The 17,309-nt window shown below is 41.3% G+C and overlaps 1 protein-coding gene across 6 annotated transcripts in view; it reads left to right on the top strand.

The window, feature by feature from the left end:
- The window catches only part of LOC147443073 (uncharacterized), a 224,755-nt gene extending 218,491 nt beyond the window's left edge, over nucleotides 1–6,264 (top strand). For 3 of the 6 annotated variants that reach the window (XM_086529008.1, XM_086529007.1, XM_086529005.1), the window contains 2 exons: nucleotides 5,822–5,944; nucleotides 6,027–6,264. In XM_086529008.1, the coding sequence (XP_086385134.1) occupies nucleotides 5,822–5,929 (108 nt within the window). In that variant the 3' untranslated portion in view covers nucleotides 5,930–5,944; nucleotides 6,027–6,264. Of the gene's footprint in view, nucleotides 1–5,821; nucleotides 5,947–6,026 lie in introns of those variants that run through there. The other 3 variants (XR_015190226.1, XM_086529006.1, XR_015190227.1) reach the window with 2 other exon arrangements.
- The last annotated feature ends 11,045 nt before the right edge of the window (nucleotides 6,265–17,309 follow it).

Genomic DNA, 17,309 nt, shown 5'->3' with positions numbered 1-17,309 from the left:
ATATTTGTGGTCCTACGATCCTACATTTGTGGTCCTATGATCCTACACAAGACATGACAATGGATATCTTACTTACCAGAGATATGAGGAAAATATCAAAAGGTACGCATGTTATGTACACGTACGTACTAATTCAGCGGCTCAAACCCAAAAGTACGAGTACTGGACCCAACCTTGATGAATAAAGAGGATCATGTCACATTAATCTGCCTAATATATTGAAGGAATCCTTCCCCTCATAAAAGCCAGCAAGATCATTGCATGGTTCATCCTATTTAAAGTACCTTTCTGGTGATACTTTTTTAAATTTCTACCCAATGTCTGTTGAAGATGATGAAACAGGAAACAGAAGGAAGACAGCAACTCAGAGTAGGAAGAAGATGGAGAAGGAGAAGACACAGAGCTTGTGTACGAGATCTCTGTAGTCTGTCTGTTTGTATTGGAATAATAATGTATCTACAAACTCAGAGCTACAAAGCTTATATGAAACCCTAAGAGATAAGGTGTCCTTTCACACCGGATGTCCAGGGGGAAAAACCCAGTGGGAGAAAAGTGCCCTTGGTGAAGCCCGTATACACACTAACACTACTACATGTCTACAAATCCCCCTTGTAGTGATAGTGTGAATCCGTACAAGGTAGCAGATCATCATGTGTATGAGAGTAAGCCCAAAGCTTTTCGGAAAGCTTCAAACTTTTCTCGTGATAACGCCTTCGTAAATAGATCTGCAATGTTATCCTGTGTAGGACAGTAAGTTAGTGTGATCTCCCCTGCATGTAGCCTTTCCCTGACATAGTGGTAGTGAACCTCTATGTGCTTTGTTCTTGCATGAAATACTGGATTCCTTGCAATTGCCATAGCACTCTGACTGTCAGTGAAAATGGTAGTGGGTGCCTGTTGACACTCACAAAGATCTGCCAATAACCTGCGTATCCATACACAATCAACTGTTGCCGTGAAAGCTGCCCTGTACTCAGCTTCACAAGTTGATGTAGCCACTGTGAGTTGCTTCTTGCTTAGCCAAGATATACATGCATTTCCCAAGAAAAAACAATTGCCACTTGTGGAATGTCGTGTGTCAAAATCACCAACCCAATCTGAATCGCTGTAACCAAGAAGCTGCATAGAACTGTGCTTTCCATACATATCCCCCCTTGGAAAGAACATGGCAAGATTAGGGGTACCTGAAAGGTAACGAAGTATGCGCTTCACAGTCTGCCAATGATGCATACCTGGGCTGTGCATAAATCTGCTTGCTTGTGAAACCCCAAATTGAATGTCTAGACGAGTGTTGCCTGCCAAATATATCAAGCAACCAACGGCTGCTGCATAAGTATGTACATCAAAAGGTTCTCCAGCATCATGCATGCTCAACTTTGATCTAGTTTCTACAGGTGTAGAGATTGGTTTACAATTTTGCATACCAAACTTGTCCAAAATTTTATGCAAATATTTTGTCTGCAACATGTATATGCCATCCTCTGATTGCACAAACTGAATACCCAAGTAATAATGTAGCAAACCAAGATCAGACATCTCAAAGGTTTTTTTCAAAGCATCTTTAAACGCTTCAATTTCATTTGCATTATTGCCTGTAAGAAGCATATCATCCACATAAAGTGTTAGCATAATGAGAACTCCATCTCTCTTTTTGACATACAAAGTACTTTCTGTTGGACTATTCTGAAAACCCTGGCCAATCAAATAAGTATGTATCTTCTCATACCATGCTCTTGGAGCTTGTTTGAGACCATACAAAGCTTTACGCAATCTACATACCTTTTGCTCTTGACCTTTTACAACAAAACCACTTGGTTGAATTACATAAACTTCTTCCTGCAAATCACCATTCAAAAAAGCAGTTTTGATATCCAACTGATGCACTTTCCAACCATGATGAGCAGCAATTGCAACTAGTGATCTAACTGTGGACGCACGAGAAGTAGGAGCAAAGGTTTCATCATAATCTATGCCTTTCTGTTGCGCATAGCCTTTTGCCACAAGCCTTGCTTTGTACCTGTCAACAGTACCATCTTGTTTCCTTTTTACCTTAAAAACCCACTTTGTACTAATAGGCTTTTTACCTGTAGGCAAGTCCACTAGATCCCATGTATGATTCTTATGAATAGAATCAATTTCTTGCTGCATAGCATCTTTCCACTGAACACACTCTAAAGCTTGTTCAAATGAATCGGGCTCATCTGCATCACAAAGAGTGCTAAAGCAAGCCAAATCTACTTGTTCTCTGCCAAAAGTAGTACCAGCACGTGTTTTTCGTGGCAACGGTGCATCCAACTTGCTATCCTGCAAAGTTTTCTGAACCTATTTAGGCAAGGTTCTTTCTTCCCTGAGAACTTCTTGCTCTTCACGCACAATTTCCTCTACATCATGAGGTGTCACATGCTGATCAAAAGATTGATCAAGATTATCAACCTGTTGTGATTCTTGATTCTCCACAAAAGAAGGAAGCAAACCTTCAAATACATCATGTGTCTGCATATGAGGTACATCAAAAGCAACCATAGGTTGAGCAGTAGTTTCTGCAAAAATTACATCATGACTTTCAAAAATCTTGTTTGTAGCAGGATTGTAAAGTCTATAACCTTTACTTCCACTACTGTACCCCACAAATATACATTTGATTGCCTTATCATCAAGCTTCCCACGTAACTGCTGAGGGATGTGAGCATAAGCAAGACAACCAAAAACACGAAGATAACCGACTGAAGGTTTTCTGTCATACCAAGCTTCATATGCAGTAATGGTCTTCAAGGCACAAGTAGGACACCTGTTCAAAACATGTGCTGCACAAGCAACTGCCTCCATCCATAGCTTATGAGGCAAACTCTTAGCCTTGAGCATACATCTAGCCGTCTCCATTAAAGACCTGTTCTTCCTTTCTGCAACACCATTCTGTTGTGGTGTGTATGGCATAGTGCATTGGTGTTTAATGCCTTTCTTTCCCAAAAAATCCTTAAATGCACCTGACATGTATTCACCTCCTCGATCGGTACGAAGAGTCTGTACTTTGCAACCTGTTTCATTTTCAACCATGGCGACATAATGTTGAAAAACTGCAAACACATCTGACTTTGCTTTGAGTGGATACACCCAACAAAACCTGGAAAAGTCATCAATGAAGGTCACAAAATAAAGACTGTTTCCTATAGATTGCGTCCTCATAGGACCACATACATCACTGTGTACAAGCTGCAACTTTCGTGTCGCTCTAACTGAACCATCCTGCGAAAATGCAAATCTGTGCATCTTTCCAAGAACGCAACCTTCACATACATGTCTTGGTGGCATCTCCAATAAAGACAAATCATGCACCATATTATGACGTTGTAAAGTCATCAAACTGCCATAACCAACATGCCCAAATCTAGCATGCCACAACTCAGCATCCTGCATGGCCTGAGTCTTTGTTTCTGCAATACATACCTGAATCTGTTTTTCACAACGATCTAGCACAAATAGTCCATTGTCCAGCGTACCTGTAGTGATAAGAGAATAACCATTCTCTCAATCTCGTACAACACATCTGTCATCCTCAAAAATGACCCGAAGACCATTTTTTGCAAGAGAGGATACAGACAACAAATTCTTCTTGATCCCTGGAACATATAAGACATCTGGCAAGCATAAATCTGAACCATCTGAAATGGTAATCAAAATCTTACCAACGCCTTTGATTGGATAAGAAGCATTATTTGCACATGTCACCTTCTTTCCTGCTCGAGCTGCATCCAATGAACAAAACAAATCCTTCCTTGAAGTAATATGCCTGGATGCACCACTATCAAAGTACCAAATCATTTGTGTCTTGTCAACACTGTAAGCAGAAAAATCTGAACATACTACAAAAGCATAAGAATCCTGCACAAAGTTTGCAGACTCTTCTTTAGCTGTAGAAGAATCACCAAAAGCTGAAACAACCAAACTTGACTCTTTCTTCTTTTCTTTAGCAATTCGCTTTTTACACTCATTAATGTAGTGATCAGGTTTCTTGCAGTAGTGACATTTACCTTTCTTCTTGGACTTCTCTGAAGATTGTCCTGCACTAGACTTGGAGTGATGAGCACTCTCTTTACCCCTGTTTTTGTTCTGTACAACAAGAGCATGATCCATACCATCCACCTGTAAAGACTTGTTCTTACGTGATTGATCCTCCTGCAATAGCAAAGCCACTAACTCTTCAAAATGAAGAGGGTCAGGATTAGCTCGCAAAGACAGAGTCAAAGAAGTCTGAAAAGTCAAATAAGATGGTGGTAGTGAATTGAGTGTTTTGGAAACCAAGTCCTTCTCTGGAATCACTTCATCAATGCTAAGCAATTGCTCTTTAAGATCCCTGATTTTTGTAAGATGCTCGACAATATCGTCACCTTCGTCCATCTGTATTTTGTCAAGTTGTTTCTTCAAAAACTCTATTCTGGCAGCGTTTCTTCCTCCAAACATAGCTTGCAGAGTGTTCCAAGCATCCTCAGAAGTTCTGCAAGATCTGATATGTGGTGTGATTGTCCTCTTTATGGTTAAGGCAATCACAGCCATAGCCTGTGCATCTTTAGTATCCCATCTCTTTTGCTCTGGAGTGACTTGTGAGGGTCCTGCACCAACAGCTGCACCACGACCAGGCGTGGCAGGTGCAATGCTACCTAGACGAACTTCATCTCCAGATACATAACCCACAATCCTTTACCAACCAAAACATTTTTTGCCATAAAAGACCAAAGAGAATAGTTGGTACCATCCAATTTGTCTTCGGATGTAAACGCACCAAAAATCTCTTTCTCCGTAGATTGAGCCATACTGTAGATGCACACAAGAGAGCAAAAGAACCTCCAAGAGATTCACAAATCTCCTCTCCAATCCAAGAAAAACTCTACACAAAATCTCAGCACAAAGCTAAGACAAGCTGCTTCCCAAAAGAACTGTTTACATGAAGAAAATCTGTCAAAAAGCACACCCTTTTTATCTAAACGCCTCCGAAAAGTAACTTCTGCTACGCTGCTCAGAACAAAATTCTGAGGGCTCGAACGGCTTCGAAAGGGGGGTAAAACCGCAGGTCGCCTGATCAGAATACTCCCGGAACGTCGAGGATGCTCCCACGAGCAAATTTTCTGAAAACTGCCTGAAAACTGCGATTGCGCGCGCAGACGCGAAAACGCAAGTAGAGGCTCTGGAAATCACCTCGCTCTGATACCAATTGTTGAAGATGATGAAACAGGAAACAGAAGGAAGACAGCAACTCAGAGTGGGAAGAAGATGGAGAAGGAGAAGACACAGAGCTTGTGTACGAGATCTCTGTAGTCTGTCTGTTTGTATTGGAATAATAATGTATCTACAAACTCAGAGCTACAAAGCTTATATGAAACCCTAAGAGATAAGGTGTCCTTTCACACCGGATGTCCAGGGGGAAAAACCCAGTGGGAGAAAAGTGCCCCTGGTGAAGCCCGTATACACACTAACACTACTACATGTCTACAATGTCAGAAGTCCAAAGCAATCTCTAAGGTTCCCGTCTCCAAAACCCTAATTCGTTTCCCTCTTACGCTGCTTATGGGAAGCGGCTGATGGATGACATGCTAGGAAGTATACAGCTGAAACTAACCCATTGTTGTCGAGGCCATCCTCTCCAACATCCCTTAGAGTGAAAACCCAGAAGGACATTAGTAACCGTCTTAACTGTCTGTCAGGCTTTGTAATGCTAGGGTATATTCATTGCATTGTAATTTTTCTCATCAGCAGCATGTGAACCTCTGCACTTGAAGATTCTTTTGAATGTGTCACAAAAGTACTAACTGCTGACTTACTTTTAAAGGGTACCATGAGTCAGCAGGCAAATCTGAGACACTTGCTGAAAAAGCAAGAATCTCACAAGCCAAAAGTGCGAAACTACAATATCAAAGATGATGGCATGCAAGTGTGAATCACACAGAACGAGGTTACCTACTACCAAATACCATTATTTGATAAGAGGTGTGTGTGTGTGTGTGTGTGTGTTCACTTGATTATTTTTTGTGCAGGTATCTTCATGATATTCAGCACAAACCTGTCAATACATTTGACATATATTGAGCTGCTGTTCACCTGAAAGTGAAGGCCCATGCTTGCCAATACTAGAACAGCTGAAAGACGGGGCTTTGCAGCATGATCTTCGACAAATAACTTGTCATAGAGGCAGATCCTTCAGCGCATCTGTAATGAGTACATGTTTGTGTGCAAGCAGTTGAATTCTCATTTCAATTTATAAGCTTTAAAGCCTGTGTACTTGTGCAATTCTATGTTAAAAAACATCCCCGTCTTCTCGAAAAAGCACAGTAAGCCAACAGGCTGAAAAAGAAACATGTGTGTTTTGATTCTGGTTATCCGAGAAGGCATTAGAGAGGATGCCTGAAAACATTTTGAATTACCCCATTCAAGGAGAGCATTTGGTTATGACGTGGTTTTATTTTCCCTTTTAATGCCTTTCATGGCATGCTTGCAGTGGAATGTATCAACAATGATGTATTAAGTCTGACTTCAGCCTCAACAAGACATTTGCTGGCAGTTTTTTTCGTGACTTCTCATGTCTCTTTGTTGTGTTCAAACCTCAGCCTGCAAGCTCCAATGCATGAGTTCGATTATTGCAAGGGTTGATTCAAGGAGCTGGCCCTTTTCTTGCTCACATTATGGGCTTGTTTCAGCAACCAAGCATAGGCACTAAATGACCCCTCACTTTTGGAGGGGATCTATGGTTGAAAAGCCTCGGCGTGATTATTGGTTGTAGATCAACATGTAAATTGGGTGAGAACTAGTTGCAAATTGGATGTGAACTGGAGGTGGTGTGCATTGCATCTTTGGTGGTATAAACTAGATGTGGAGCGTGTGGCAACATGACGTGAACTCTTATGTGAACAACTGTCACATAGATGAAATTAATGATTATATCACCCAAGTTAGTGACACTCTTCAGATCGCGTGTGCTAGCGCATTGGTAAGCTCAAAGAGCAAGACATTGTGAGCTCGCACCCCTCCCCACTTAATTTTGTCTCTGCCAAAGATCCAGATGGATCATGATCATCAGTGATCTATGATCACAAGGGGGACATGTTCCTTTTGCCAAGAGCAAACGCGGGGTTTGCTTACAAGTGACCATGTGGAGGCTTCAAAGCAGATCTAGGGCCTCAAGTAGTGACAATTCCCCTATCCACAAGCATGACATCCCTTGCTGCAAGTAGTTTCCCAGGACATTATTGCTACTCTACAAGAACCTGCAGCTACCATTGCACCACACACAAAATCAAGACCTAAGTTTATCCCTTTTTTCTTTTTTTTGCAATGCTCCTAGATTGAGCTATATCAAAACAAGATTGTACAAAACTTGAAAACCCCATGCACAACAAATGCCATGGGGGCCTTCATCATCATAACGTTTAGGCATTTGCAGGGTGCCTACCAAACAAGGAGAGACCCTCTGTAGTGAGTCTCAGCAACCAACAGCCTTAGTACATCCCTCCTATTCACATGCGTGCACGCACACCATTGTCACTATTACACATATCTTACCCATAACTATGCGTGCACATGCACCCCTCTCCTCCCTCCACCTGGGATGATCACCTCGGTCTAAAATAGTGAAGCAAGGGTATTGAAAACAAGCCAAAAGCTCTTTTGTTTCCCATAACTGGATTTATGGTTGCAAAAATGTGAACACACAACTAGGAGGAGTAGGAGAAGCTCAAGGAGTAAAGTGTGCAAGTTCAAAGAAAAGTTAGCTCTAGTATATACAATGCAAAGGGAAAACAAGTCTCTTAGCGAGTCAAATAGGTATCCCAACACTTGTAGTTGTGTTTAGGACATCACTACCAAAAAGTGGATGTAGAAATCAAGAACACTTTTCACTAGGGATACTTTAGGAATGATCTCATGTAGCTCCTTGAAATATTTAATCTCGGCGAGAAAGACATCCAATTTATCCTCCTTTGGTATAAGCATGGACTTACAATTTTACATAGAAAACCTTGTTACGCTCTACACACAATCTAGTTACAATAAATAGCGCTTGTTTCATTGTTTCTTAAGCGTGAATAAAGAAGTAATGCAAAGCTTGAAAGAGCACAAAGAAGGCATGAACCTACCTTTCTCTACAAGCTAGTGCAAAGTATATTCAACTTGTGAAAGTTTACTGAAAACCACCTCGATCTAAAATAGTGAAGCAAGGGTGTTGGAGATGCTATCCAAGAAGCCAAAAATAGTATTGTTTTGCATAATAGATTTATGGTTGCAAAAATGTAAACACAAAGCTTGGAGCAAGAGGAAGATTAAGGAGTATCACGTGCAATTACAAAGAAAAGTTAGCTCTAGAATGATGGGAGTATATACAATTCCACGGGGGAAAAAGGTCTCTTAGCAAGTAAAAAGGTTCCCAACACTTGTAATTGGATTTAGGACATCACTGACAAAAATGGTGACTCTTCCAATGCATTCTTTGAATCCCAAACTTTTTACCCTAAGTTGCCTTGAGAGCATTGTGATTATTTGAGTGTAAACATTCATCTCATCTATACTCAACTTGAGGTTTTTTCGATAATTAATGCATAAGGTGAATAGATCTACTAATCGTAATTTTAAGCTTCCATTCATTTTCGTTAGCAATTTTGACACAAATTGTACTTTTACCGACAATTTCACAAGCTTCATCATTTCCAAGTATACCTACCTAAAATTACCTTTGGTGTAATCTTGGAAATGTTGCTTGTGTGGTGTCGCATGAAATGAAGCTCTGGAATCTATTATCTAGGAATTACATACATTGTGTAATGCGAGAATTAGAGCATTTTGCTCTACTTTGCCTGCCACATTGGCTTCCTATGTTGGCTTGTTGTCTTGAAACTCTGACTCCTTGTTTTTGGACTAGCAATCCTTCTTGACATGGTCCTTCATTCCGCAGTTTCAACATTCAAGAACTGACTTTGTGCATGATTTGTTCTGCCTTGAGCGATCACGATTCTTTTGGTTTTTGAACCTCTCCTTAGGCTTTCCTCTTGTTTCCACTAACACTGCAGCACTTGATGATTCACTTGTGCTTCTCCTTCGCATTTTCTCGCTTCGGAAAACACCCACAACATCATCAAACTTAAAGAGTATTTGTGTTAGAGATAGAATTACTTACAGTCACCACAAGGCTATCCTAACTATCCGGTAGAGACGATAGTATAAGGAGAGCTCTCACTTCGTCATCAAAATTGATTTTCACCGATCAAAGTTGACTTATGTTGGCGTTAAAGTTATTTAAATGTTCCGCAATTGAACCATTCTCTGTCATCTATAGATTGAACAAACGCTTCATGAGAAATACTTTATTAGATGCCGATGGTTTCTCCTAGAAGTCATCAAGTCCTTCGTGGTCTTCATTTCCGAAACGTTGAAGACCACTGTTCACGCCAAGCTTCATCGGATTATTCTCAGTGCCTTTCGATCAAGGACAATCCATGCTTCATGTGCCATCATTGGGGGCTTCTTTGCAAGACTCCCTAGTGGCAAATAAACGTCCTTCTGGTAGAGAGAGTCTTCAATCTGCATCTTCCAGTGTTGGTAGTTCTTGTCGTTGAACTTCTCGATCTTGAGCTTCCCTTCCTCCGTCATTACTCCCACTCAATTTAAGGAATCTTTTCCTTGAGATAATTTAGCTACGAGCAAACCTTGCTTTGATACCAGTTGTTAGAAATAGGGCTTAGCTAAGTAGATAATTGAGTAGCTTACTTAATGGAGAGAAATAAATTATCACACACAAGAGATTAGAGAGAGAGAGAGAGAGAGAGAGAGAGAGAGCACACACGATATACATGGTTTACCCATTGTTGGCTACATCCACGAGAAAGCAGTCACACAATGGCTTCAATACTTCAAACAAGAAGTAAATTACAAAGGGGTTGTATCCTTAATGGAGCTCCCGCCTTGCTTCACTCTCACCACTTCACACACACCTTGTTACATCAACTTCACACTCTAAAAGGTGTGTAAAAACGGCCTCCTTTTATAGGCCAAAAGGGTTGCCCTCTCTCATGAGAGGCAGCCGTGTGTAGACATCCTTGTGTAGACAAGCCTGGTTTGAATTTTCCCATTCACTCATGTATGGCCGCCCTTGAGGAGACAAGTCCGATTTTGAATCCGGCCACACGTCATTGACTTCGGCCACCAGCCACCGGCCAACCGACCGACCGTTTTGCGACCACTTTCCGGTCGCTATCTAGACATAAAATTTGCGTCGAGTGATTTTTCTTCACGCACCATGTCTTATCCTCATAACGGGAGCTTTATAAATGTGTACTTTTAACACAAAAAATTACAAGGGATAAATCAGCTTCTATACTTAACAATCTCCCATTTGAAGACTGATCTTCAAACCAAACCTGTGACTACTTTCCATACTAGCTTCTTATCTTTGAATGCCGATTGAAGATGAGAAAAAACTCAACTTCTCCTTGTTGACCACCTTTGTAAACATGTTTGCAGGATTTTCACTTGTATGCACCTTTCCTAGCTTTAGCTATCCCTCTTTCAAAAGTGGGCATATGAAGTGATATCTCACATCAACGTGCTTTGTCCTTGAATGAAAGGCTGAGTTCTTTGCAAGATGGATAGCGCTTTGGCTATCATGATACATTACACAATTGTCTTGTTTGAATCCAAGCTCTTCTAAGAATCTATGAAGCCCCATAATTTCTTTGCTTGCCTCTGTCACTGCTACATATTTTGCTTCCATGGTAGAAAGTGAGACCGCTTTTTGCAGCTTTGAAGCCCAGCTTATTGTTGTGCCTCCAATCATGAAGACATAGCCAGTAGTACTCCTTCGAGTTTCTTTGTCACCTTCCATATCTGCATCAGCATACCCTTGAAGAAAAATATCAGTTCCTTCAAAATACAAAGCATTTGTTGTTGTCCCTTTCAGATATCTAAGTATCCACTTCACAGGTTGCCAGTGCTCTTTACTTGGGTTGTCCATGGACCTACTTACAACTCCCACTGCATGTGCAATATCTGGCCTTGTCCAGACCATAGCATACATAAGAGAACTTACTGCTCTCGCATATGGAACTTTAGACATATAGGCTATCTTCTCTTGTGTGTTTGGACACATATCTTTGGTTTGTTTAAAGTGGCCAGCTAAAGGTATAGAAACCGTTTTTGCATTTTGCATTGCAAACCTTTTTAGTACCTTCTTGATGTAATCCTCTTGAGATAAGTTTATTGTCTTCTTCATCCTGTCTCTTGGTATCTTCATACCAAGTGTCCTCTTTGCAGCACCTAAATCTTTCATTGAAAAAGATTTTGATAGCTCCTCTTTTAGGTCTTTGATGTCTTACATGTTAGCACTTGAAATCAACATGTCATCAACATACAACATTAAGATGATGAACTTCTCATCTCCCAAATTCTTCGTGAGACGCAATGATTTAAGTTGCATCTTGTGAATCCATGATCCAACATCCATTGATCCAACATCAAGTACCACTGTTTTGATGCTTGCTTTAAACTATACAAGCTCTTCTTTAATCTGTAAACCATTTTTTCCTTACCTTTTACTTCATACCCCTTAGGTTGAATCATGTAAATTTCCTCTTCTAAGTCACCGTGAGAGAATGGCGTATTTACATCCATTTGCTCCAAGTTTAAATCATAGAGTAGCCACAAAGCTTAAGACAAGCTTAATTGAGTTCATTTTTACAACAGGAGAAAATATTTCATTGAAGTCAATACCTTTCTTTTGAGAAAACCATTTTACCACAAGTTTAGACTTGTACTTTTTCTTCCCACCTTCTTCTTTCTTCACCTTATACACCCATTTGTTTTACAGTGCCCGCTTACCTTTAGGCAACTCCACCAACTCCCATGTTTGGTTGCGATGTAATGAGTCCATCTCCACTTGCATGCTCTTCATCCATTCTTCTTTGGATTCGTGATGCATAGCTTCTTGGTATGATTCCGGCTCTCTAGAATCTGAAATCAAGAGAAGGTTGAAGGAAGGAATAAACCTTTGTGCAGGTCTACTTGCTCTTGTAGATCTTCAGAGAATAGGTTGAGGCTTCTCATTTGGTTGACGTTGTTGTACATTGTCACTATTTGCACTCCTTGAGTCTTCACCGTCCTCAAGCTCCATGTACTCATCACCTGCTTCTTTTGTTTTGATTAAGTACACAGACGTACTTACAGCTTTCGCCCAATGCTGAAGCAGTAGGCCTGCATGTAGCCGCATGCTTCGTGCTCGCTCCATGATCGTTATGTTTCTCCTTTCGAAAACGACATATTTTTGAGGTGTCCTTGGGGTTGTCATTGATAGCACAAAAGCTTGGCTACAATACTCGCCTCCATTATCGGATCTGACGCATTAAACCTTGGTACCTGTTTCATTCTCCACAAAGGCTTTCCACCTTTGAAATATGAAAAACACGTCGGATTTATTCTTCATTACATAAACCCATGTTTTCCTAGTGGTATCGTTTATGAATGTTACATAGTACAATAAGCCACCAAGTGATGGTATACAGAATGAACCAACTCAAGTTTTTTATTTTTTCTTTCATTTCTTGATGTTTGAAAATTTACCATCTTTTGTTTTCCATAAACACAATCTTCACAGAACTCTAAGTCCACTTCTTTCAAACCTGGTAGAAGATTCTTTGATTGAAGGATTTGCATTCCTTTGGCACTCATATGAGCAAGCCGGTAGTGCCACACCGCACGTCGCCAAGTTGTTGCACAAACTGAAGATTGCGAGCTGACAATACACAAGTAAAGTGTACCAACCTTTTCTCTTTTGGCAACCACCAAAGATTTCTTTGAGATCTTCCAACGCTTGTTTGTGACCTTCATCGTCCAATTGTACTATAGAGATCAAATTATTGCGTAGAGAACGAACATGCCGAACATCTTTAAGCTTCCATTCATTTCTGTCAGCAGTTTTGACACAAATTGTACCTTTGCTGACAATTTCACAAGCTTCATCATCTCTTAAGTATACATACCCAAAATTACCTCTTTGGTGTAATCTTGGAAATGTTGCTTGTGTAGTGTCACATGGAATAAGGCCCCGGAATCTACTATCCAATAATTATACACATTTTCTAATGAGAGAATTAGAGCATCTTGCTCTACACCTGCCATATTGGCATCCGATGTTGGCTTGTTGTTGAGACTTTGACTCCTTCTTTTTGGACCAGCAATCCTTCTTGATGTGGCCCTTCTTTTCGTAATTCCAACAATCAAGAACTTACTTTGTGCGTGAATTGCTTCGCCTTAAGCGATCACAACCCTTTTAATTTTTGAACCTCTCCTTAGGCCTTACTCTTGTTTCCATTGACAGTGCAGCACTTGATGATTCACCTGTGCTTCTTCTTCGCATTTCCTCACTTAAGAGAACACCCACAAGATCATCAAACTTAAGAGTGTTTGTGCCAGAGATAGAATTACGTACAGCCATCACAAGGCTATCCCAGCTATCCGGTAGAGACGATAGTATAAGGAGAGCTCTCACTTCGTCATCGAAATTGATTTTCACCGATCGAAGTTGACTTATATTGGTGTTAAAGTCATTTAAATGTTCTGCAACTGAACCATTCTCTGTCATCTTTAGATTGCACAAGAACTTCATGAGAAATACCTTATTAGATGCCAATGGTTTCTCGAAGAAGTCATCAAGTGACTTCATCAAGTCCTCCGTGGTCTTCATCTCCAAAACGTTGAAGGACACCGTTGACGCCAAGCTTAACCGGATTGTTCCCAATGCTTTTTGATCAAGGACAGTCCATGCTTCATCTGCCATCGTTGCGGGTTTCTTTGCAAGACCCCCTAGTGGCAAATAAATGTCCTTCTGGTAGAGATAGTCTTCAATCTGCATCTACCAGTGTTGGTAGTTCTTGCCGTTGAACTTCTCAATCTTGAACTTACCTTCCTCCGTCATTACTCCCACTAATTCAAGGAATCCTTTCTTTGAGATAATTTAGCTACAAGCAAACCTTGCTCTGATACCAGTTGTTAGGAAATAGGGCGTAGCTAAGTAGATAATTGAGTAGCTTACTTAATGGAAAGAGACAAATTATCACACACAAGAGATTATAGAGTAGAGAGAGAGACAGAGACAGAGAGAGAGGAAGAGCACACACGATATACGTGGTTCACCCATTGTTGGCTACATCCACGAGAAAGCATCCACACAATGGCTTCAGTACTTCAAACAAGAAGTAGGTTACAAAGGGGTTATACCCTTAATGGAGCTCCTGCTTTGCTTCACTCTCACCACCTCATACCCACCTTGTTACATTAACTTCACACTCAAAAATGTGTGTAGAAAAGGCCTCCTTTTATAGGCCAAAAGGGTTGCCCTCTCTCATGAAAGGCAACCGTGTGTAGCTGCCCTTGTGTAGACAAGTCCGAATCGAATTTTCCTATTCGCCCACGTATGGCCGCCCTTAAGGAGACAAGTCCGATTTTGAATTCGGCCACCCGCCATTGACTTCGGCCACCGATAAACCAACCGACCATCGTCGTCTCGCCATAAAATTCCGGCGAAGATTTTGGTTTGCGCCGAGTGATTTTTCTTCACGCACGATAGCTTCTCCTTATAACGGGGGTATTACAAATGTGCATTTTTAACACAAAAAATTACAAGGGATAAATCAGGTTCTATACTTAACAATCTCCCACTTGGAGACTGACCTCCAAACTAAACCTGTGACTGCTTTCCATACTGGCTTCTTATCTTTGAATGCCGATTGAAGATGAGAAAAAGCTCAACTTCTCTTTGTTGACCACCTTTGTAAACATGTCTGCAAGATTTTCACTTGTATGCACCTTTCCTATATTTAGTTGTTCCTCTTTCAAAAGTGTGCGTATGAAGTGATATCTCACAACAACGTGCTTTGTCCTTGAATGAAAGGCTGAGTTCTTTGTAGGATGGATAGCGCTTTCACTATCACTATACAAGACACAATTGTCTTGTTTGAATCCAAGCTCTTCTAAGAATCTATGAAGCCCCATAATTTCTTTGCTTGCTTGTGTATTGTTACATATTCTACTTCCACGGTAGAAAGTGAGACCACTTTCTGCAGCTTTGAAGCCCAACTTACTGTTGTGCCTCCAATCGTGAAGACATAGCCAGTAGTACTCCTTCGAGTATCTTTTCCACCTGCCATATCTGCATCAGTATACCCTTGAAGAAAAATATCAGTTCCTTCAAAATACAAAGCATTTGTTGTTGTCCCTTTCAGATATCTAAGTATCCACTTCATAGGTTGCCAGTGCTCTTTACTTGGGTTGTCCATGAACCTTCTTACAACTCCCACTACATGTACAATGTCTGGCCTTGTCCAGACCATAGCATACATAAGAGAACCTACTGCTATCGTATATGGAACTTTAGACATATAGGCTATCTCCTCTTGTGTCTTTGGACACATATCTTTGGTTAGTTTAAAGTGACCAGCCAAAGGTGTAGAAACGGTTTTTGCATTTTGCATTGCAAACCTTTCTAGTACCTTCTTGATGTAATCCTCTTGAGATAGCTTTATTGTCTTCTTCGTCCTATCCCTTGATATCTTCATACCAAGTATCCTCTTTGTAGCACCTAAATCTTTCATTGAAAAAGATTTTGACAACTCCTCTTTTAGGTCTTTGTTGTCCTGCATGTTAGCACTTGCAATCAGCATGTCATCAACATACAAAATTAGGACGATGAACTTCTCATCTCCCAAATTCTTCGTCAGATGCAATGATTTGAGTTGCATCTTGTGAATCCATGATCCAACATCCATCGATCCAACTTCAAGTACCACTGTCTTGATGCTTGCTTTAAACCATACAAGCTCTTCTTTAATCTACAAACCATTTTCTCCTTACCTTTTACTTCATACCCTTTGGTTGAATCATGTAAATTTCCTCCTCTAAGTCATCGTGAGGGAATGCCATATTTACATCCATTTGCTCTAGATTTAAAGCATGAGTAGCCACAAAGCTTGAGACAAGCTTAATTGAGTTCATTTTTACAAGAGGAGAAATATTTCATTGAAGTCAATACCTTTCTGTTGAGAAAACCCTTTTAGCACAAGCCTAGACTTGTAGCTTTTCTTCCCACCTTCTTCTTCCTTCAACTTATACACCCATTTTTTCTGCAGTGCCCACTTACCTTTAGGCAACTCCCATGTTTGGTTGCGATGAAATGAGTCCATCTCCACTTGCATGCTCTTCATTGTAGCAAGGCTACAGTGTCACTTCACAGGACAGACAGTTGGACAATTGGTTACACTTGGTCTGATTCACACTGGACGGACCCACTGCTCTCCGGAGTGACACGTGGCAGGGTACCTACCGATGGTGGTCTAGAGGACCTTATGGCCAGGTCACCACATGGCTGACATTTATGAGCCGTTGGTGGCTCTTTATGGTGATATATATGAGTAGTAGCATTTGGTAGGATTATCTTGTACGTAGTCGTCTAGAGTGGGTCTTACACAGAGCACGTCTTCACCATCTCGGCACATCTGAGCCTCAACACCCCCATTGCACCTGTGAGTCCTGGGCTGGAGCTGAGTGTGCTGCCACGCCAGAGTCTGTATCAGTCTTTGAGATAGTCGAGTTATATGTTCTGGTCTGCTGTTGTGTCTTTGCGAGCTCTGTTGACGTCTATTGTTCCTTCCTGTTCAGTCTGTTTGAGGGAGATTCAGTCTGTTTGAGTGAGATTGTCACGCACATTGCACGGAGGACTACCCACTGTAGAGAGCACGACTCATTATCCGCGCTACAGGTGCTCTCATTTTGGGGATCACGGTGGGACCTCAACTAAAATCTCACTCTGTGAGGTGCAAATCTTGAAGCTAGTTGGGTCTATCTAGCTTCGCCTGCCTTGCCTAGCTTCACCAACCTTGCCTTGCATTGTTCTCCTCTCGCCTCGTCTCTGGTCTAGACCTCCTCGACCCTGGTCTAGTCCTCCTCGTCCCTGGTCCAACCTGCCCTCGTCTCTGGTCTAGACCTCCTCGACCCTGGTCTAGTCCTCCTTGTCCCTGGTCTAGTCACTTGCCTGGTCTAGACCCTGGTCTAGTCCTCCTCGTCCCTGGTCCAAGCCCGCTCTAGTCACCTGCCTGGTCTACTAGCGTCTAGACCAGTCTTCAACCAGTTCAAGGTTTTCTTGCTAAAAGCTTGGTTGGTTTGGTGGTCGCTGCATGACCCATACAAGGCGGTCAGTCGAGCATCAAAGCGCACTCCTGAGTCCTCTGAAGTACTACAACAGAAGACGACCCTTGGAACCTGTTAGAAGTCCATCAACCTCATCACCC

The sequence above is a fragment of the Adiantum capillus-veneris genome, chromosome 14 (genome assembly GCF_014529385.1).
Source record: "Adiantum capillus-veneris isolate H3 chromosome 14, ASM1452938v2, whole genome shotgun sequence".
Classification (NCBI taxonomy): Eukaryota; Viridiplantae; Streptophyta; class Polypodiopsida; order Polypodiales; family Pteridaceae; genus Adiantum; species Adiantum capillus-veneris.
Note: the sequence above shows the minus strand (reverse complement) of the source record. Positions and strands in the feature narration are given on the sequence as shown.